The 24,397-nt window shown below is 39.1% G+C and overlaps 1 protein-coding gene across 1 annotated transcript; it reads right to left on the reverse strand.

Moving 5' to 3' along the window:
* Window positions 1-23,678, reverse strand: LOC139731472 (high affinity choline transporter 1-like). Its single transcript, XM_071642357.1, has 8 exons — window positions 23,510-23,678; window positions 9,259-9,366; window positions 7,221-7,376; window positions 5,009-5,157; window positions 3,560-3,685; window positions 2,431-2,584; window positions 1,066-1,283; window positions 1-546 (listed from the first exon to the last, which is right to left on the reverse strand). The coding sequence occupies exons 1-8, from the start codon at window positions 23,676-23,678 to the stop codon at window positions 1-3; spliced, it is 1,626 nt and encodes a 541-aa protein (XP_071498458.1).
* Between the last annotated feature and the right edge of the window lie 719 nt (window positions 23,679-24,397).

Consider the following 24,397-nt stretch of genomic DNA (forward strand, 5'->3'; position numbering starts at 1 on the left):
TTAATTTCCCTTCTCGGAATTGTAAGCTGGATTGACGCTTCCTTTGTCGTCATTAGATACGTCATTTTGCAACTCGATTGTGTTCTTGGCTCCGATGTCGCTCACACCAGCATGATCCTCGAAGCACCTGAAGATGTCCCACTTGGTGTCGAGCCAGCCTCGCCTGAAGATGACGTCGGTAATCAGGGACCCGACGATGCAGGTCACCAGCGAGCAGAGCATAGCCAGGGTGCGGAAGGCGAAGAGCTGGCCGTCGCTCTCGTTGTAGAAGGGGTAGTAGATGAAGGGAGGCAGGTTGAGCGTCGGTTCACCGCCGCCGATACGGAAAACGAGCCCGGCGATCAGCCCGAGCACGGAGCCATAGGTGTTGGATCTCTCCATGTGGACCACGCAGACGAGTTGCGGGAAGAGGTTGACGTAGACGACGTCGCCACTCAGAACGAAGAGGGAATAGATAGAATCCGCAGTTAGGGCCAGGATCGTTGCGATGGCGGCTACGGCGACGAGTGTTATCTTCATCGTAATCATCAGCTCTAGATCTGAAGCCTGAAAAGTAATGATATAAGTGATGCCATCCTGGCGTGGTTATGTAGTCTTCGTGCTTCTACAATTTCATTAAGTTTCATTCTCACTTTTATGTCATTTTCCATTTATTTCCTTTTGATTTAGTACATTTTTGGTCAATCTAGACCTATACAGATAGCAGGATTCCACTTTGTTTCGCTATACATTTTTATTCATTTCAAATGTTATCAATTTGATAAATAATGAGATACAAAGTATATCATCAAGTTACAATTTCTGCTTCTTTCGAAAGAAAAAGTTACACGAGAAGGATACACGTAATTGGTTTTGCTTCTTGTGTCTATTAAATTATGTGACTTTGTATATGCCTACACCATGTACAGCCCGACTCGTGTGTAATATTGTTTTTGTATTATTTTAATGGTTATGGGTGACTACCACTGAAGAAAAAAAAATACTTGTAAATGCAAAGGAGGACAGTTTGGTCCCCTTTAGAGTTTGCTTTTGAGGAGAAAAAAAACAAACACTTTTATGTCTCACCTTAGGTCGGAAGACATTCCTGTAGACGTTCCGAACGAACATGGAGGTCGATGAGAGAATCGAAGAGTCGGTGGAGGACATGACAGCGGCCGAGATGGCCCCGAGACCAAAAAAGGCCACGGCGGGTGGGGTGAGGTATTGGATGATGGCGGGAAGAACGATGCTCGGGTCGTCTGCGGGATTGGTCCTGTTCAAATTAATCTGGACCGCGCTCCAATCTGCGTATTAGAAAAAAAAAACGATGTACATGAACAGTCGTCGTGACTTTGACTGGATATGACACTTTCGGGGTCGTATGTAGAAGAAACGAAATTATCGACGTGGCCTGTCTTGACGGTAGGTGCGGTTGTTATTTAGCGTTTATTTTCGATATCTTTATAGTAGGACGTTGTTATAAAACGTATGAAAGTGTGGCAGGGGGGCATCAGATTCTTGAGAGACCAACACCCTCGAGTCATGTGGCCTACAAAGTTCGACATCAAAAAAAAAAGGTTCACGAGTTGTACAACTCATGAGCTCGACACTAGGTAAATAAGGCCCATGAGTATGACATTGACAACGGGCACACAAGGCCCACCAGTGGGACACTAGGCTACAAAAAATGTCCATAAATCCAACAATTATGATAGGCAACCAAGGCCCACGAGTTCAACACTAGGCCCCCAAAAAAGAGGGGGGCCACGCGAGACTGACATCACATCACAAGGCTTATCTTATATCGGTTTCCTGGGTTTTTCTTGCTTATTGTCGCACTCGATTGCCTTTTTTTTTCTTTTTTTTTTTTTGCCTCAGTGTCGAACTCATGGGTCTTATTTGTCTGGTGTCGAGATTATGGGCTGCAAAAGCCTTATGACTTGTGAGAGTCAAACTAGTGACGTGCACCCTTAGAAGATACTTTAAAGTCCTGTGTCGGAGGCCACTATATGGAGAAAAATAATGCTACAAAAATAATACCTTTAATTTACATACAACTCTCGCCAAGAAACACAAACAGACAGGCAAATGGATTTAAAAAAAAGACTTTGATCAACTTCGTTCATTATTTCCAAGGTATAGGCCTATACACGGGTTCCCACCCGGAAGCTAAACTCCGTCGTGGTTGCATCCTGGGATTGCATTTAGTTCATTCCAAGTGGGTGGCCAGTTTTGAGCATTCTTAAAGATGCAATATAGACTATTAGGCCATAAGTTGTTACAGTCGTCAGTACTTGTTACAATTCTCAAAAACGTCGATGTTATTGTAAACTTATTTGTGGCAGTGATAATGATCATACCAATAAGGATAATCTTTAACATCATTAGCCATTACATCAACAAGAATACTACGAGAAAGTCGTTGTTGGCAAAACATGCGTTGTTTCCTACCGGTGGTGGCGCCTACCGCACCCATGAGATAGGCAGGTAGGCTGACGATGATGCAACCAGCGGACGCCACGAGTGTCATATACTTCACGTGCCTTGGGCTCTTGGACGCCAGAGCGCGCTGGAAGTACGCTTGCCAAGGAACCCCGCCCATTATCTGTGGTGGTAGTGGTAGACAAGGAGAGAGATAGATACATAATGAAACATAGATAAAGAGAGAGAGAGAGAGAGAGAGAATGAAATATCACAGATAGCGTAGGAAGAGATACAAAGGGTGAGACAGATGGAGAGTGATTATATTCATATCATTATTATGATGCGCATTATGATGTGTGTGTGTTGAAAGAAACTAAGGGAGAGAGAGAGGGATGTGTATGATTTGATGGTGGATATATATATATATACATGTATGTGTGTGTGTGTGTGTGTGCGTGTGTATGTGTGTGTGTTTGTAGACTGCAGATAGACAGACGATTCCACGAATGTTCTCTCTGAATAATATACATAAAAAGTGAGCTCCATGCTACCCTTCCATACTAACTTGTTACAAATTCCCTGCAGTGATGCACTCATTGTGAACCACAATCTCATAAATGACCAGGTTAAGTGGGAATGATGCCCAAATATACACGTGGATGGAGAAAATGTGGCAATAATGGCAGAAAACATCAGTGAAATCTGAGAAATATCTTAAAGTTATAACTGATACATGCTAGAAGTTCCGGTTGGGGAACCTACCTTTATAAGTAAATTTTACCACTCGGCGGTGGAAACTGTGATGTTCGTTGATCACAGTCGATCACAAACTAATAATTGCGGTCTTGAAGAACCATCAATTATAATTCTAATATCTCATTTAATGTTGTTATAATTGATTATAGCTGATGAGTTTCCCTTGTTCTGCATATTCATCGTATTACGGTCCCTATGATTAAAAACATCACGTTCAATGCCAGTGTCAAATAATCATAATAATATGATAAAAACATGCAACGAGATCGAGAGGTACGCATAACTACCTTTGGCTGGTAAGACAAATTTTTGTCCTAAATAACTGATAAAACACAATTTCAATGCAGAGCTTTGTGATGGACACAAACAACATATTGCTTCTACGTCATAATGTACCTACCAGGAGCAAAGCGTTGTCCAGCCACACCCCAACATACTTGTTGTCCCACTCACCAACCCAGAGATCGCTATTTGCCACTATACTGGCGCTGGCCGAGTTAGTCACGGCGAAGGGAAAACACAGCCACTGAACAAAATTTAGAAAGAGAAATACGAATTTTGTCGTCCCTTTTCCTCTTTCCTCAATTCACTCTCTCTTTCTTTTCTTTCTTCTGTTTCTGTCAATGGCAATGCCTGTCAATATAGGTGAACTTTTCATTAATGTAATGACACTATCAATGTAGCATTCTTTTCATTTCTATATACGTGTATCAAATGTTATGCCGCGAGACCTTCGCCAATTCGTGTCACTTACAATCATATCTACAAGTTTTTCATACGGATTTTAATTTGCTCCGGGGGAATAACCATTTTAATGGAGGCATATATGAAGAATATTTATTGCCTCATTATTCCAAGCGAGAAAACTTTCTACAGGGAACCATTAGTTATTTTTAAACACATATTACTCGTTACTTTTCGATCTCGTCTGCATATTTCCAATTATAAACAACTGAACAACGAAAAGCCTAAAAGTGCCAGAAAGTCACGTGACTTTTCCGAGTCATTACTGAATATCAGTCGCGACATTTCGGAATGCAGAATCATATAATGCAAGTTGCCAAAATTGTTGGGTGCACTTTATGAGTTCGACACCCACGAGTCATACAGCCCATGAATCATGCAACCCACGATTCATACAACCTATGAGCTCGACAGTAAGGCAAATAAGGCCCACGAGTTCGACATTTGTTTTTTAGACAAACAAAAGGCACATATATACGAGTTCGACACTCGTCGGCCTTAGTTGCTTAGCGTCGGTCCCTCAGGCCTTTTATGGTCCGGTGTCCGACTCGTGGGCGTTGTTTACCTACTGTCGGACTCATGGGCTTTATTTACCTATAGTGTCGAGTTCATGGGCTGCATTACTTTTGGGCTGTATGACTCATGGACCTTTTTTTCAATGTGGAATTAGCTTATGACTGGTGGATGCCGGTCTCGTGGGAAGAACCCAAAATACCAGTCTCATCATAACAATTTGGCCCTATTTGGTCAGCACACACTGTGAATTAGATAATTAACAATGTTTTATTATCTTTATAACATGCACCATACGTTTGAAACATCCGCTTAACGAACTGTACCTGTTAAATGAGGTTAACACATTATATGAGACAACACCGAACCGCCGGATTGTTAAGCCGAACTGTTTCGCACTTAAAGGCAGTCAGATGATAATTGGTTGTTTGTTTGTTTTTCTGATCGTCGAGTCTACGCCAAGTATTATGACATCTGTTATGAAAACTATCTGAAAGCTCCGCACTTCATTAGTGATGATTGTTCTTTGATCTAAATTTGTTGACGGTAATCAACGCAAGAGTCCAGTCCAGAACAAGAAGTTCAACCTTACCAGGCCGAAGAAGATGACGGTGAGTTGAGCGATGTCCGTGTAGGCCACGGAGTAAAGACCGCCGACAAAAGTGTAGAGAGTGGCAACACACGCGGAGATGATCACCGATAGGTATCGATCAATATCGAGAATGACGTTCATTGTGGAACCTGTGGGGTGGAAGGAAGACATACCGAGGTGTTGTTGCTTTTATGGAGCCGAGCCCACAGGCTGTTGCTTGGGGTCGTTGTTTTCTAGGGCATCTGTAGCAGACGATATTTTATTTTTGTCCCAACAATCATTCCAGGTGGTGTTATATTGATGGACTCTTTTGATTGATTGATTCCTGTATTATCATTGTAAATAAACATACATGTACATGTAACAATACATGCATTGTTGGAGCCATACATATACATTAACATCAGTTGTTAACAAAATATTTTTTTTCTAAATTGCCTTTACACAATGTACAGCAGAAACGTATCAGTAATACAAGCGTACAATGGATAATACAGTGGGGCTACAGCTTAAGCGTGGGATATATCGTATCTAGGCTTCGGTCACACCCCTAGTTCCCACGAATATCCATATCATAGTGCACTTCTTGTTGCGGAAGAAAATACTGATGAAGTAATTCAGTTATTTTTTTATTTTTTTTATTTTTTGTGTCTGTTATAATAGATTTTGTTGTTGTTGCTGCTTCTGCATGGGGAGCCCGAAAGCTGTTGCTTGAGGGTCATTATGTTTTCTAGGGCATCTGTAGCAGACGATCATTTTTGTTATCCCACACCTCCCTAGTTCTCACGAATATCCATATTATAATGTGCTCCTTGATGCGGATGAGAATGGTGATGAAGTAATTCGGTTATTTTTTGTCTGTTATAATAGATTTTGACATCTTGACATCAAATGTATCAAGACCCAGGCGTGCGGTTTAATTTCCCTTGGTAATCACAAAGCCTAAAGGTCACATTCTGTAACTCCAAAAAGTCAGAGTATAAATTTCATGTTCGACTGTTCTGCCAGGAGCATTGGAGTGTGGTGTGGTGGCTAAGGCCTAGCACTTAAAGACCAAATCATAGAATCGAGTCCCGCTAGTACCAGATGTTCTATTCAAGACGTCTATTTAGAGGCCGATGTGAATACAACATTTTTGGATAATAATACCTGGCAATGCTTCTGTAAAAGTAATAAAAGGGGTCGCTTCTAGCGAGCAGTGCGAGCATTATAGATCTTGCCGCTGGCAAAGCGAACCATTTTTCATCATCATAATTTCATCATCATCATTTCATCATCATCACTTCATCATCATTATTTGTAATACTATCATTAGTTTTTCTATTTCGTTATCATTGTTCAAACTCTCATTCTTATCACTGTCGTCGTCTTCGTTTCATTGACTAATCGCTATATTATGTCAACAACAACAACAAAATGAATGAAACACGACCCTCCGCAACGATAACTTTAAAAATAGTGACTCAATCCATATACAATTTCAGGGTATGAAACTATAACTTATTTCCCGCATCTCACCGAAACTCCCATTCGATTTGCTTTAGTGGTCTAAGAGAAATGAGTATCAGCATGTCAGGAATCTCGGGATCATCCCACTAGACCGACACCCACGAGTCATACAGCCCACGAAATCGACATTGAAATAAGGTCCATAAGTCATACAGCTCACGAGTCATACAGCCCATGAGTTCGACACTAGGCAAATAAAGTCCATGAGTTCGACACTAGGTGAAAACAGCCCACGAGTTCGACAGAAACAGCACGGGGATTAATGTGTCGGTCTCGTGGGCCTTGTTAGCTTAGTGTCGAACTAATGGGCTGTGTGACTCGTGAGCTGTATAACTCATGGGCTGTTTGACTCGTGGGTTGTATGACTCGTGGGTGTCGGTCTCGTGACATGCACCCGGAATCTCTTCCCTCCAAGGTTTGTCTATTGTGTCCGCAGTTCTAAGAGCATCTCAAGTGCGGGACTTGGAAGAAACGGACCCCTAACATGTTTTACACCGATCCACATTTCTATGTGACCACTCAACCAAATTTAATGAGGCTTTCTTCAAAATGTAGATAAGAGGTTGTAGTTTCATCCCCTAAAACAGCATTCAGATTGTTTGATAATTTTGAAATTCACAAATGCGAAAATCCGATAGTATTTTTTTTTTTTTGGAGGGGGAGGGGGCGGGGGGGGGGGGGACATTTACTGTATCTCACTAACCCAGGGCAGTAAGGATGGTTGCACACCAGAGGAGCTCCCCCATCAGGGCGGTGATGAAGAGGATGCCGCCCATCTTGGCGCCGTACTTGATGGAGAATGGGTCGATCATTGTGACGTAATTGGCAGCTCGCATCTTCTCGGCAAAGAAGAACGCATCTTGGGGGAAAGAGGGTTGGAGAAATTCAATTCAATTCAGTTCAATTCAATTCAATTCAATTCAATTCAATTCAATTCAATTCATTTCAATTTAATTCAGTTCAATTCAATTCAATTCAATTCAATTCAATTCAGTTCAGTTCGATTCGATTTAATTCAATCCAATTCAATTTAGTTCATTTCGATTCAATTCAGTTCAATTCAATTCAATTCAATTCAATTCAATTCAATTCATTTCAATTTAATTCAGTTCAATTCAATTCAATTCAATTCAGTTCAGTTCGATTCGATTTAATTCAATCCAATTCAATTTAGTTCATTTCGATTCAATTCAGTTCAATTCAATTCAAATCAATTCTTTTTATTCTTAGACTATTCTATTCTATTTTTTTTTCTTTTTTTCTTTTTCCACATCACAAATTGATAGAAGAAAATTAGAAACGATCTTGAGTACACAATGGCTGACTGTTATATACAATAAAATTAGAGGATATCTACGAATTGAAAGCATACAGCCGTGTAGCTTCAAACCAAACTTGTTGCATTGTCCATGCTCTGTTGAGGAGGATGAAGAGAAAACAAATTCTCGTTACCTTGTCTTGGTAAAGATTTTTTTTCTTTTTTTATTTCTATGACGGTGAATATACACAGTTGCCTTCTGTTTTTTTCTTTGAAGGTTGTCATTCAGATCAAACTTTACCTATGATTGGGTTTCTGAATATGTTATATTTTCTTCCGTTCTAAAAAGATACACTCTCCACAATTTGATAATTTTCTTGTTGAACATGTATAATGAATGAACAAAGAATTTGCAGTATGTATTTGTACTGTTCACTTTTTCATTTGTCAAATTCATAACTTGTATAGTCAAATACAGGGGAACGGAATGAAATTAAATCAGAATCAGAGCCTATTTTAAAGGTCCAGTTTACCTTTGGGAGCAGTGATTTTAAAAAATGTTCAAGATATCACATTTGATGCATATGTGTAGGTAAGTTTTATCACAAAACATCCTACTTATACATGTATTAAATTTTTGCAATAAAGCCTAAAATATTTATTTAAGGAGATATCACTACTTTTCTTAATAAACCATAACTGTATACGGTTTAGTCTGGAAATTTTGTTATCATTATTATTGTTCACATTTTGTACATTTAACAATACTTAAAATCGATTATACTAGTACAAATTGTACAAATTTTTACATTGTTATCTTTATCTCAAACTCTCATTTTAGAACTATTTTGAATCACTAATACTGGGTTTTTGTTTCATCTGCAAATAGCAAATTATGCCTTTAAGAAAGAGACCCTACATTGTACTTCATGTCCTAGGATAGATGGGGTTTCTTTAAACGTGAATCATCATTTTAGGAAAATTCAAGCAGTGAGATGGCGCACAAACATTATCTTGAAAGTGAATACGCCTCAAACACTTTTTTTTTTTGTTAAATCTAACTGCTAGTTTAAATTAACACCAAACATCTTTTTTTTTTCAGCGAGGATAGATAGGAGACACGAAACAAGAAAACGGTTATGTTTTCAAGGTTGTCTATTTCAAGAAAGGTCAGAGAAAATTCTCTTGCCAAAGGGAAATTTTTGTTTTTTTTGTCTTAAATAAAGTCACCTCAAGACCAGATGGGGAAGAAAGCGGGGTGTGGAGGCAGAGAGAAGTTGAAACAAGATATGACCTATGACCTATGTCTCTATTTTGTTTTCATCTCTCTATAATCTTTCTCGTATGCTACTAGTATCACACCCACTTTTACGAATCGTAGGAACATATTTCTGTCACGGCTGATGATCAAAAAAGACAACTGTATGATGACACGACCGAGCGCTGAGGGTTTTGTCTTTTCCCATCAGATCCCTGGTCTTACCCACAACAAAGCTGAGACTGAATCCCCACGGAGCCTGGGCCCACACCAGACCGGAAGTGAACACTACTTCTGCTGTTCCGTTGATGAATCCACCTCCCACCCAGGTTGCTACGTGATGAATGTTTCATAAAAGAAAAGACGCAAATCGATATCAAATAATCAAACCCCAACGCTATATGGATTACATTTTAGTCCATAAATTCAGCCACTGAATGGTTAATTAGATTTGTGCAGTATAATTTACTAGTACTCATTAATGCATATTGATTCAGTCATCAATCCATTCATTAATCCAATCGTATTGATTCATTGCTATTTGATTATCTCATTGCAAACAACTTTTTAGGGAGCACATAATATCATGTAGAATAACATTATGTTCTTTTGGTTCCGTGTAAGAACATGAGGTGAGATATACCCTTGAGCAGTCATTGTGAGTAATAGAATTCTTCTTGTTCGTGTGATGTATAGGTCTAGCAGTTGCAATGAATAAATTGGACAAAGCTGAACCCAATCATTTTTTCGTATCAAAGTTACTAGGAAATTTTTATCAAACAATAAGACACAAAGCCTGTCATAAACTAGGTGTGGTTGATGAGAGTACTAAAAACTTTTCAAGAAAAACAAATGATAAGGAATACAAAGCCAGTGCTCTTATAGCACAGAACAGTTTTTAGATAAGAGGTCCAAACACGAGTGACCATGAATGCGTAATAATGTAAAACAAACAATGCATCCTATGATACTTGCAGAAATAGCATTAATGTCATGAATGCAGAAAGGACATTAAGAAGTGAATAAAGCGATGGAAAAGAGTGATCCACTAAAAAGCACATACATTATGATAATTAAATATACTAGAACATACACTCTAAAAAAACTGGGTCCGTTGGGGTCACACACCGTTCCGGGTCAGAAATGACAAGGAATGGGGTCAGATATGACACCATCCAGAGTCATGAATTGGGTCAGGGTGACTCCATTCCGGGTCTTCTTGACCAAATTCCAAGTCATTTTTTACCCGGAACGGTGTGTGACCCCAACGGACCCAGTTCCGGGTCAGTCCTGACCCGGATTTTTTTAGAGTGTATAAAATAATGAGTTGGTGACAAAACCGTATCCTTTTTTCAGAAAGGCTTGTAAATTTATCTTGAGGAGAACTTCCGAAATTGCCTCCCTGAGACCTTGAATAAACGCTCGACGTTTGATAACATTTTGGTGTAACACACTTGTTCTATCTTTCAAAACACACGTTAGTGGAGTTAACCAAAGTACCAGTTTTATAAGTTTTCAAAAATTTCGTTTCATTGTGTATGCCAGGTCTGATGCGCTTCATTATGTAGTTCTCAAACTAGAATAGAGATATTTCGTGCCTTACGAGCAAATGTGTCACTTAGTCACAGGTTGGCTTATATGCCGCAAAAACTAATAAGTACATGTACACACACACACACACACACACACACACACACACACACACATATATATATATATATATATATATATATATATATATATATATGTATGTATACATATATATATATATACACATATTTATATACAATTCACTGAATCCATGTAATGTTTGGGGTAATCTGATTTTGATATTTAATATCGAACGAAATTTTAAAACAAATCTTAGTTGAGGAATTAACTTTTCTCACAATATTCATCTCTTTATGTATTATGTTTGTTTATTCGCTCTCACATCTATTCATTCATTTATTTGCTTATTCATTTCAATCTATGCCAGGAATGGGAGTTCTTTCTTCAGTGCTGGTTTTCAAGGGTAACAGTGTAAATAAAAAAAAAACACAAACAAAAATACATTTAGAGAAAGATAGTAAAAGGAAGTACAAGAATGAAGTGCAGAGCCTTAACTTAAAAATAGAAATATGACATAATGACATATATAGGAGAAAAAGAATCGTATCTTTATCAGACAGTGTTCCTGAGATGTAACAATACAAAAGATATAAAAACCGACTTTTCATTGAGTGCTGTCAAAATTCTGTGAAATATCACCCCAGACAGCCATTTAAGGGAATTAGAATAAAGTATGAAATAACAAGCAGACATGACATAAGGAAACCATATCAGTTTGCAGGTCATGAAATAAAACGAAACAATACGTAAACCAATCACGCTAGTAAACCATCATCAGTTAAAAACAATAATGATTGATTCAAGGAGAAGAGTGGTAAAAATGAATTGTATGATCATTATAATGTATTACTTGAGTTAATGAGGCAAATATATATCACTTTATCTCTCACCCTGCATGTTCATTACTAATGACACCCAAAAGGGTATTATGTTATATCCAAACCAGCACAACATTGACTGTAAAATTTCGTTTCAAAGCAAGAAAATACCACAAAAGAAAGATAGTGTGCCAGCCTGCATGCGTTCTGCACAGTGTAAAACATTGATTATTTAACACTTTGTGATGAATTCAATTATGAGGGCTACAGTGCAAGCGAGACGGTGCAATTCGCAAACAGATCTCCTCTTTTATTTGTCCATTCCCGTGTTTATGTTCAATGCGATCCCACTGTAAAACTCATCCCTTTACAAAATATCAGAAGGTTGCAGGCTGTGTAAATAAATGTAAAGCCATTGGAGATTGTCTGGTAGTGATTGAGTGATTCATCAGGTATGTAATATTGTATGATGTGCGCACTTTTCACATAATATATGCGGCGCTTTGTCAGTTGGGTCAAAGGTTATTGAAAGACAAATGGGAGGGGAGACGGGGGAGGTAGTGGTAGATCAAGAGTGGAAGCAACACCAGACAGTCCCCACATGTATATTGTATCAAAACCCATTTTTGTTTGTGTCTTATTATTGACTGCTGAGGAAAACAAATAGTATGTTCAAGTTTCAGTTCAGTCTTTCATATTTCTCAAAAAATTAGCAACACATCATGGTAACACGTACGAAGTATATAGATGATAATTATAACATATACAAACAGACAAACTCTTCATCTCGCACTAGAAATACAATGTACGTCTCTAATTGTCACACCACATTAAAAATGGAGATGTCAAAGCGCATAAAGAGATGAGTGAAGAAAACCTGATGCTATTCACACTGCTGCTAACGAAGTTTCTCAAGAGCAAAACACGATATAATGTAACATTGTGATGTTATTTTGAGTTATTTTCTGCTGACTTTGAAACAAATACTGTCAACGATTACATTCTCCTATATCATCAGCGTCATATAGGCCTATCATATTAACGATCAAGTGTTCCAACGGTACACAGATTGCTATTGCATATTTACGTTATATTGGCTTATTCTTGTTGTTGCATACCGTTGAATTTTTTCTTCTTTTTTTCCCCGAGTGATCCACGTCCTACAAGATCAGCTTTTTATTAGATTATTCCTTTTCATCGCTATATTCATATGTTTTAACTACAATTGCAAAGTGTGCATTGTTATTTTTTCCTAACATTATCATTCGGGCATATTGATGTTTTGCATCATACTAATGTTCATTATTTCTCCTTCTTTCAAATCGTTGAACGATTGAATTCATAACGTTTCATGTTGTACAATGCATTTCCATTTTATTGATGGAAATACAGTTGAATTGAATTAAATTGAATATTATAGAATGATTATATAATTTTATATAAAAATTATATAATCATTATTTCCTTACTCGTAAGTTGGATGTCGTTAATATAAAATGAGATTAACATAATGTATGACTTTACTGATGTACTATGAATATACCAAATATTATGTATACCACGTACATGTACTAATAGTCCAAGAGTATTAGTTTTAACCTAACATTTTTGGTAACAGCTGATTTTTTTTTCTTCAGGATAGGTCCAGAAATAGGTCTAAAATTACATAATATTTTATATACTAAAAGTCCCCATAATTTTCCTAAAATTCTTATAACTATGTAAGATAGTTACATAAGAGACAAAGGTACCGTAATCCAAGGTGGCGTAAAATCCCGCCATTTCCTGATATGCTTATAACTTTTCAAACAGGTAACCCAAATACAAAATGTAAATGTCTAGATTATATGTCTTGAAGCGTGAAGGACTCAATAAAATACATATACAATAGTGTACTAAGAGTTTTTGAAACACGTAAGTACCGTAATCAAAGATGGCGTCCAAAATGGCTGCCATTTCCAATTTTTTTTTCTCTCATAATTTTGCAAATAGATTTCACCTGCACACACTTGAAATGTCAAAATATATGTTTTAAGCCACAAAGTACCTAATAGGCCTATAATACTTATTCAGAGATTTTGAAACACACATAAAACACTTAAGCACTTTAAGAAATCCAAAATGGTGTCCAAAAAGGCTGCCATTTTCTGTTTTTTTCTCATAATCCTGCAACTAAGTAACCGCGATAGGCACTTAAATGTCTGAATTATGAGACATAAAGAACCCAGTGGAATACTTATTAAGAGATCATGAAGCATGTGAACACCAACAAGGCAAGTGCCACAATGTGTCTCGCCCATTCGCGAGCAAGAAATTGTACGCGGATGGGATATAACAGCTAAAAAAAGAGATATAACAGATAAAAAGAGATATAAAAGGGTGAACATTTATTGCAAAAAAAATGCCATAAAAACTTAACATTGGGCCCTTAAAGTTCGTTGACCCCTGCCTGTGACCTCTGACCTTGTGGTGACCATCCACTCCCCAAGGGACATCTACCATCCAAGTTTGGTCACAAACGGAGTTATGGATCAAAAGTTATGACCCATAATAGAATCGCGCCATAAAAACTTGACATTGGCCTCTAAAAGTTTGTTGACCCATGCTTGTGACCATTGACCTTGTGGTGATCATCCACTCCCCAAGGGACATCTAACATCCAAGTTTAGTCACAAATTGAATTATGGATCAAAAGTTATTACCCTGTGATAGAAACACGCCATAAAAACTTAACATTGGGCTCTAAAAATTTGTTTACCCCTGCTTGTAACCTTTGACCTTGTGGTGATCATCCACTCCCCGAGGGACAGCTACCATCCAAGTTTGGTCACAAACGGACCTATGGATCAAAAGTTATGACGCATAATAGAAACGTGCCATAAAAACTTAACATTGGGCTCTAAAAGCTCGTTGACCCATGCTTGTGACCTTTGACCTTGTGGTGACCATCCACTCCCCAAGGGACATCTACCATCCAAGTTTGGTCACAAATGGAGTTATGGATCAAAAGTTATGACCCATAATAGAAACGTGCCATAAAAACTTAACATTGGGCCCTAAAAGTTCATTGACCCCTGCCTGTGAGCTTTGACCTTGAGGTGACCTTCATTTATGGTAAAATGTGAAACTTTGTATGATCCCTCTTCCCTTGAAGTTTGATTGCAATTGAAGCCCAGAGTAAAGAGTTACTGAAGTTTTTGTAGCGTTACACGGACAGACGACGGACGGACGGACGACGGACGGACAGACGCCGCAGGCGATCCCTTATTCTCCCCTCACCTCCGGTAGGCTCGACAATAAAAACCACGCGAGTTCTTCCCGAAGACCAAATGTTGCCCAAAATGGCTGCCATTTTGTCTTATCAAAACATTGCTGTTTTTAGCCTGTTTCAAGAGAAAAAGAAATTCAACATAATGCTGGAGATTCAACAACTCAGAAGGTCCATCGGTTATGGGTATAGGTTGGGTTTGATGCACCCCACCCCCCCCCCCCCCCTCCTCGCCGCCGGCGCGCTGTGGGGGAGGGGAGGGGATGGCCTGTATAATAATTATTTTCCAACTATTCAACCTGAAGTATATGCACTTTGTCATTGAATTGCAATCATAGAAATGCAAAACGTTCCTCTCTCGGCCCCTTTCCATAGACTGATTTCCGAATATTAAATTAAAAAGTGTGCACCAGATATTTCACTTACAAAATGTAAAAGTTAGTTCCCTCATATTGGAGGGTGATGTGCCCTTCTTACGTGTCTCAACGCTTCCTCCGCTCACTTCCCGATATAGATTAGATACCCCTTCGAATAACAATTCCCCAAATTTCATCAAATAAGTGAAAATTATATAATGATTTTCATTTCAATTCAAGTGTAAAAGCTCACTTGTCTTGGAGGGGTTCTCTTTGAGGATGGACAATTTTCTCAATATAACACCAAGGGTGCACTAGGCCTTTTAATGACGATCATAAAAATGCAAGAACTCCCTCCAGTCAAAAGGGGTCCCCTCCCCCATCTTCCTCCACTAGAGGGCTTTTTACACTTGTGTTTCTTAACCCCGGACTTTCTCTGACCCAGGACTATCGTTAGTCCCGTACCATTTTTTTCAGCTTTTTACACTCGCCAGTTAGTACCGTACTATCTCTTGTCCGGGGCTAAGGAGAAAACTGACCTTTTTACACTCGTATTTCTTAGCCCCGGACTTTCCAAACCACATGAATATTCATAATTATGCTGTGTACTGTACACGTACACGCACGCACCGGCAGCACTTGATTACCTCGTTTCTGATTGGTCAGTGAGGGTCGGACTTCGTCTCCGTCGCTTAGCCCAGGATTATTTTTTCGTTCTGTTTACACTTACTTGCTTGGCACCGCAATTGCGGTGCTAACCCCTGCTATTTTGCAGGGCCAGATAGTACCGTACTATCGGTGGGGCTAGCCCACTTTGGCAAAAACGAGTGTAAACAGAAAGTGGGCTAAGGATAGTCCCGTACCAACGGTGGGGCTAAGGCCCCCCCCCCCCCTTAGCCCCACCGTTAGTCCGGGGCTAAGCAAAATTTTACAAGTGTAAAAAGCCCTTAGCTCACTGCTATGAGTATACTAGTCTTCATTCTACTTACACTTTCAATGGAAACAAAAATCTAGTATTTCATCAACAAAAACCCGAGATTTTTAGGTCTCCCTTTTGTGGGAAGGTGCATCACCTCATACACATTCCCCGCATTTTTCTAAATGTCCATATCATTCTCTGAATTTCAAATCGGAAAATGCCAAACTCTCCATCGTATGGGAAGGAGTATTGTCCTCCCACATTTCCCCCTCCCCGATATTGTCCTGAATATATATTTTTCCTAACGCTTTCAAATAGAAAACAAATATAGGATAATTCACAAAATGGGTGCAACAGATCTCTGATTTTCAAGTCTGAAAATATGAAAATCTCCGTCGTGTGGGAGTGGGCAACCTTATGACCGCACACTTCCAGGAATATCAGTGAATATATCTTTGTGTTACTGTTTTGATGGAAACAAAAATCTAATATTTCACCAATAGGTTATACACCAGAATCAATGTCTGAATATCAAGTCTGATAATGCAAAATCTCCCTCATGTTGGAGGGGGGGGGGGGAAATCCCTCTTCCACACCTTCCCGTTTCCCATTTCCCTGACTACTACTTTATTTTTTTTCTCTTTAATGGAAACAAAATTCAATATCTTACCAAACATTTGCACTAAAATAATGTTAGTAAAAAAAAAAATCCCTCGTGTGGGAGGGGAGTATCCCTCCCCCATGTACCAATAACTATGAGTGTCATATTCTCTGATTTTATCTATTACATAATTACACCTAATCTACATGAAATGACTAAGATGATTTAGGCATAATGGTTTTAGGTGGAGCAATATACTGCACCAAAGAAAAAAATTATTGTCATGTGATGAATTACACATTATTTTATAGCCCATGTAGACACTAATTTTGAACATGTATGTATAGCACAGACACCAAAAAAATTGATTTTACTTCCTATTAAAGTGATAACTGACAGTTTCAAGTGGAACTCACCTCATGGTAGACATCAAATGCGTTGGAAATGTAAAAAAAAAAAAGCTACCTCTAAATTTTCATCTCATGTGCTAGGGGTGACAAAAATTAGGCCATAGTAATATATTCTCTCGTGATAAGAACACACCTTGATTTCAACATTTCAATGTATTTATTTGTATATACTTTACAGATAAAAACTCTTTTTAATGAAAAGTTTGTTATACACTATACTAATATTTACTTACATAATTGTGCGATAAAATTGTTACTGCCGGCCATTTTGTATTTTAGGAGGAGATCGAGCGGTTTAATCGGTACTTGCATGCGTCAACATCTCTCAATATGTATTTCATTGAGTTCTTCATGTTTCGAAACATGAGACACTTACATTTTTATCGGGGAAACATATATTGATTTAGACACTTACATTTTTATTGGGTTGCTTAGTTTAAAGGTTATACAAATTTCAGGAAATGGCGGCCATTTTGGACGCCATCTTGGATTACGGTTGTTGTGTTCGTCAACATCTCTTAATATGTATTTTTTTGAGTTCTTCATCCTTATAGACATTCAATTTTTGTAGTTGGGTGTATAAGAATTTCAAGAAATGGTGGCCATTTTGGAGCCATCTTGTATTATGGTACTTGTGTGCGTCAACATCTCATCATATGTATTTTATTTAGTTCTTCATCCTTAAAAACATAAATTTGGACATTTCTTTTCTTTTTGCATTTGGGTTACCTGGCTGAAAAGTTATAAGAATTTCAGGAAATTTGGCGGCCATTTCATATGCTATATCTTGGATTGTGGAAAACGCTCGAGGAGGATTTATGAGGACTTTTAGTATGTTATTCTAAACATAATTATTTCTGGACCTATCCTGAAAAAGAAAAATCATCTTGGTACCAAAAATGTCCAGATTTGAGTCTATTTTGACCTAATGCTCATGTAGGTATATATACAATGTACGTGCTTGTTTATGCAACTCATAACCACGGTAACCAGACGCCCATAAACTGCTACGATATCTGAATCACCTATCTTTTATTGGTCTATGATTTATTTGCATTTATCTATATACATTCCTTTATTACCAATTTATGTTTAGATTCTGACTTGTTATTGTGTCGTTTATTGATCCACAGCTGCAAATAAAGCCAGCAAGGAATGGAAGCTTGGAAGATTAAAAAGTGCGAAAAAAAAAGATATATAATACGTGACCTGATATCGCCCTTTAGCCCTACATTTCCCTCTCGTTAATCCCAAAATGAAATAAGGTTCGCTAGTAACCGGTACGCAGTTTTTCTATTTCTTTTTGGATAAACGAACCTTCGGAATAACGAAAATAACCTTATTTCATCTTCGAATTACCGAATCTTTGGAATGACGCCACAAAATGTTTAAATTTCCTATTTAAATATTAAACCTATTTAAATTTCGGTGTAGCGAACATGAAGGTACAATTAATTCGTTTGTTTCGGTATAAAGAACCTTATCTAATTTCAGTTGAACGTAATCTCGGAATAGTGAACATCTCTCACTATTTATGACACTATGATAGGAAAGCGAGTGTAATCATAGCGAACACACACACACACACACACACACAAGATTTTTGCATGATTTTATCATTTCACTGATAAAATGACTTGATAGGATCATCTGTGATTGGACAGGAATTCACACCGGAATGAGGCTACTCATCTCATGTGTTTGATCAAAAGTGCGCATCAAACTGTCAAACTGATACTAGTACTTTAGTAATAGGCCTATCTAGCAAGAAGGAACATTTTATTCTCTCTTTTTTTTTCAAACGTCCTATTAGATTGTGTATTTCGAATGTTGGGAGGTATAGCGAATCCCAAATAACGGGACCACGCAAAGTGTCGAGTTGATTTACAACAGACGTATCAGCATGGGCGTCACGGGGGGGGGGGGGGTGCGCTGGGTGCGAACGCACCCCCCCCCCCCCCTTTCAGAACCACCAACAAAAAAAAAACAAAACAAACGCTTCAGTCTGCGAGCGACCTCAACGCCGGACGCTAAATAATTGTTCTTTTTTCATTTTTCTTCTTATTTTTTTTTATTTTGCACCAGGAGGAAAAAAAAACAAAAGAACAAAACAAAACAAAAACAAAACAAAAATAAAAACAAAAAACAAAAACAATCGCACCCCGGCTCTGGCAGCACTGATGCTATACATACAGTGTTTACTCTTTATCATATCTATCGACCGTACTGTATTCCAAAGGTATATTTCATTCATTGTGCAACGGATTATCAATTCAGAAAATGCAAAAGCTCCGTCGCATGGGAGGGAGATACCCCGCCCACACCCTCCTCCCCCGTTATAGGTCTCCAATCAGTGGCGTAACTGGGGGGGGGGGGGCATGCCCCCCCCCCCCCAATCCACTGGTACCCAAAAAAAATATCAAAATGGTTATTCAAGGATTAGTAAACTGCTTTTGAAATTGACATGAAAGGGTGAGCAAGAAATTGTTTGTTTTTTTCTCTAAGATATCTTTTAACCATAATCAAAGAGGCATCAATAGTGTGAAACATTGTTCAAAAAGCCCGGAGCCGACAAAAGATTGTGATTCAGCATGATTCCTGGTTGGCATTCTGAATGATAAGGAGGATGGAGCAGTGTACTCAGAACATCCGAACGGCAAAGAGTCGCTGCAATGTTGCGCAATGTGATGTAGAATGTACACCTCTGTATACCTTACACTTCGTTATATCAAAGCTAGATCACTGACTGTTGCTTTACATACTATAGTCTATATCAAAATGCCTTGCATTGCCAATAATAAGACTCGACCTGGGCTATTTCCCAACTTTTCCATGTATAAAACACACACACACACAAACACAAACACAAACAATTAGGGGATGCTCTAAAGTGCAGATTTTGGACATCCTTCCCCCGCTTGGTCACTTCGACGCCCCCTCGCTGGTCATACCTCCCCCAATCATGAACATAAACCGACATCCTTGACTACCAGTGGCGCACTGCCCCCCCCCCCCCCCCTTAATTTCCAAAGCGAAAAAACAAAGCTACAAACGGCAGTTTTTGGACTGTAATATATGTCAAAATTTTCACGCTCGCTCGCTCCGCTCGCTCGTATTTAATCGCTATGCCATTCTCCTAATGTTGCTGCCAGTATTGAATTGCCAGCAGTTGCACCCGGTGCCCCCCCCCCTCCTTAATTTCCAAAGCGAAAAGGAATGCTACAAACGGCAGTTTTTAGACTGTAAAATGTGAAAATTTTCAAGCTCGCTCGCTCCGCTCGCTCGCATTTTAATCAATTCAATTCAACTCAATTCAAACTTTATTTCATTTTTCAAAAAGAACATAAACATTTCACTTTCTTTGGTAACATAGAATAGTAATTGCCAGCAGTTGCGCCCGGTGCACCCCCCCCCCCCCTAATTTCGAAAACGACAAAATATAGCTACAAACGGCAATTTTTTTACTGTGTCAAAATTTTCAAGCTCACTCTTTCCGCTCGGTCGCATTTAATTGTCATGCCATTCTCCTGATGTTACTGACAGTAATTGCCAGCAGTTGCACCCTGTGCGCCCCCTTAATTTCCAAAGCGAAGAAATACAGCTACAAACGGAAGCTTTTTTTGACAGTAAAATGTCAAATTTTTCAAAGTCACTCGCTCCGCTCGCTCGCATTTACTCGTTATCCCATTCTCCTGGTGTTGTTGCCAGTAATTGCCAGCAGTTGCTCCCGGTGCGCCCTGCCTAATTTCCAAAGCGAAAAAATATAGCTACAAACGGTAGTTTTTTGCCTGTAAAATGTCAAAATTTTCAAGCTCGCTCGCATTTAATCGCTTTGCCATTCTCTTGATGTTACTGCCAGTAATTGCCAGCAGTTGCGCCCGGTGCGCCCCCCCCCCCTTAATTTTCAGAGAAAGATGTAGCTAAAAACGACATCTGTGATACTGTAATATGCTAAAATTTACGAGCTCGCTCGCTTCGCTCGCTCGCATTTTATCGTTGTGCCATTCTCCTGACGTTGCTGCCAGTAATTGCCAGCAGTTGCGCCCGGTGCGCCACCCCCCCCCCCCCTTTAATCTCCAAAGCGAAAAGATAGAACTAAAAATGGCATTTTGGGGACTGTAAAATGTCAAATTTTCAAGCTCGCTCGCATTAATCGTTATGCCATTATCCTCATGTTGCTGCCAGTAATTGCCAGCAGTTGCGCCCGGTGCCCCGCCCCCCCCCCCCCTTCATTTCCAAAGCGAAAAATATAGCTACAAACCGCAGTTTGGGATTGTAAAAATATCAAAATTTTCAAGCTCGCTCGCATTTAATTGTTATGCAATTCTCCTCTTGTTTTTTTCTTTTCACATAAAGTCCCTCCGTGGGAGGGGTATCCCCGTCCTACACCCTCTCCCGCTCGGTTGCTTCGCTCCCTCGCCGAGGATCTCACACCACACCGTCACATAAAATGTACCCCCGTAATAGTCCTTCATAGTATATTTATTTTTACTATTTTAAAGCTCTATAAGCGTGACTTTTACACTCTTGTTTTTACAAAAAGTTCCTACCGTGGGAGGGGGTATCCCCCTCCCACACCCTCCGCACTGAAGGAGCGGAATAGATCATCGCCGAGGATCTCACACCGTCACATAATGTACCCCTGTATAGTCCTTCATAGCGAAAGATTCGTGTATGTATACAATCACATGTGTTATGTACAATATATAGAGTATGTGCAAATGTACATGATGACACGGGAACCAATAAATCAAATAAAAAAAATCTCACAGTTACATTTACTGTCAAAACGCACCCCCCTTGAAAAAAAAGCTGGTGACGCCCCTGATCAGGTAGGTTTCTACTTTCCACGGAGGAATTTGTTTGACTGTCGGGTCTTGTAACTATATCATTAAGATGTCAGCAGGTATTAAAGGGGAAGACTTTTCGTAAAGTAGGCCTATACCTAGGAATAAAGGAAGTAAGTTGGATGACATTACAGTCGTAAGCAATAGGTGCGTGAAAGCTGTTTAACAATGTATGGGCGGAGCAAGGCGATAATCGTTTGGCACAAAGTACAAAGTGAGTTTTCTTGTGAATGCGGGGCACTCTTGACCACTTACAGGGGTATAACAATACAAGGCCATTGCAATTAGGCCTACAACACATTACAATAGTACCTAAAAGGTCCCGTTACATAGCCGAAAAGTCGCGTAAACGCATGAATCACGCAAGAAATTCGAGTCTTACGCGATTTGTGCATTTCATGAGTTTGTCTGACGTAGGAACCTTCGTAGCTGTCCGCCGATCAACGATGTGCGCGGGATCGGCGCTTTACGCGATTCCCGGTTTTGACTAGCTCAAAACTCGGCTTCGCGTATGAGTTTATGCAGTATTGCGCTGTTTTACGTAACTTGCGTAGTTTACGTAGTTCTTACGCGGATAATGCGCGAAATATGCGTAGAATATCAGTGATCGTTTGCGAAAATGTTGCCGCTATCGCGTTCATGCGCGAATCATGCGCGATTCTAATGCAGTTCATTAGTGATAATTTCAATTTCAATTCATTTGATCAAATCCACCAAGAATAACAAATTACAAAATTGTAATATTGGGCGAAAAGACAAAAATCAAAGATTTGACAATCATGACAGATGGCTGATAAGAGACCGATACATCAGGTGGAAAAAATAGGAGACCTGCTGAGAAGCAATATGCTTGTAAATTGCGGAAACTCATACAAACTGTTTGATGAAAGGTTCTGGCGGCTTTTGACGCAATTCTGTTATCATTCCTGTTTTATTTCTGAAAAGAAAGGAAGAAGAAGAAGGGAAAAAAGAGAATCAGACTATGCGTGGTTTTCCGCAGTGGACCTCAGTCGCCGCACACAACCACGTATTCACCTTATTTGGGGCATTTGCATGCCTATGCGCTGAAAGTGCGTGGTTTGTAAATTATTTTTGCGTGATCTTTCCGTAATTCTTTTAATTCATCGGTGATTTTCATCGCGTAAATCAGCGAAAATTCTCGACGGACAAGCACGCACAACCAAATTTTATGCGAGATTCATGCGTTTACGCGACTTTTGAGCTGTGTGACCGCGCCCTTACATTCAATGTAGTGAGATGAATACATATGCATCTATAAAAGCACGATCTACTCTACATAGCACATTATGACACTGTTATGATATGATTTGGCACCTTTGAATGTTTCTACAGATAAATGACGCTATGCGCTGTTTTATCATCATCAGTAGTATCATAATCATTATATAATATGAATTTCCGGACATTCATAAGTTTATTAAGAATCAGGGATATTTCACAGCAAATTAACAAATACGACATGAGAATCCCACGTGAATAATTGGGCCTACTTTTAAAGCTATTCTCATTATTATAATCTCCTTCATCATCGTCATCAATACTGCTCATATTGTAGCCTCTTAGTTTTTCGTCATTTTCATAACCATTGTTATTTGCGTCACTGTCTGAGTTCAGTGAAGACTTACAGATTAAAGTCAGCACGCCGACCCGCCACCCGAAGCCCCGGTCACCGACCATGGCGTGCTCCGTGTCCCTGCCATGGCCGCGGGACCTCCGGGCAGCCCAGAGACCGATGGCGAGGATCAACAGGTAAAACACGATCATTCCAGCTACTCCACCCCAATTCACCGCCATCTTTCCAATGGCTGCTCGAGATCTGTCTGTCAAATTTCAAAATCAAACAGCACAAATTTCTAAGAACGTTTCACTGCTGAAGTTATCAAATGCAGAAGATGTTTTGTAAACCTATAGATAAGTAGGCCTACTACTTTAATGTTAATTCATTCAATCAAAATCTGTTTTTAAAAAAGAAAGAAAGAAAGAATATTTCTGAGGTTACAGTCCGTGATTCCGAACGTTCTTCACTCCGAAGGTTCGTTATTCCGAATCTTCGTTATTCCAACTGAGATTCGTTATTCCGAAAGGTCGTCAATCCGAAAATGTGATAAGGTTTGTTATTCCGAAGGTCCTTAATTCGGATAAACGAACCTTCGGAATGACGAATCCTATTTCATTTTCGGATAAACTAGCCTTCGGAATAGCGAACCCTATTTCATTTTCGGTTTAACGAACCTTCGAAATAACGCTACATAATTATGTTCAGATTAATGAACTCTTTTTCATTTTCGGATTAACGAACCTCTAGGTATAGGGATCAATTGGTGTGTTTCAGATTAACGAACCTTCGGAATAGCGAACAGCACCCAACGTGATGGAAATGGACAGATGATGAATGCATGAATCATCTGGTCAATAATGTGGCACCTGAATTTCTCTACAACCATTAGATATATTGTGGAAAACTAAAACTTAATGTGTGAAATTTGCGATATCCCATTAACATTAATGATCAA

This window comes from Diadema antillarum, unplaced genomic scaffold, assembly GCF_040938485.1.
Source record: "Diadema antillarum isolate AM-2024a unplaced genomic scaffold, OU_Dant_1.0 seq00000375_RagTag, whole genome shotgun sequence".
Classification (NCBI taxonomy): Eukaryota; Metazoa; Echinodermata; class Echinoidea; order Diadematoida; family Diadematidae; genus Diadema; species Diadema antillarum.

Bases quoted from the DNA above. Each gene is read 5' to 3' on its own strand.
- LOC139731472 (XM_071642357.1), bottom strand. From the start codon at position 23,678: ATGGCGGTGAATTGGGGTGGAGTAGCTGGAATGATCGTGTTTTACCTG. The intron at 3,686-5,008 runs GTAAGGTTGAAC...AATTTTGTTCAG, and splicing joins CCGTCATCTTCTTCGGCCTG to TGGCTGTGTTTTCCCTTCGC. The intron at 547-1,065 runs GTGAGACATAAA...ATTACTTTTCAG, and splicing joins GGAATGTCTTCCGACCTAAG to GCTTCAGATCTAGAGCTGAT.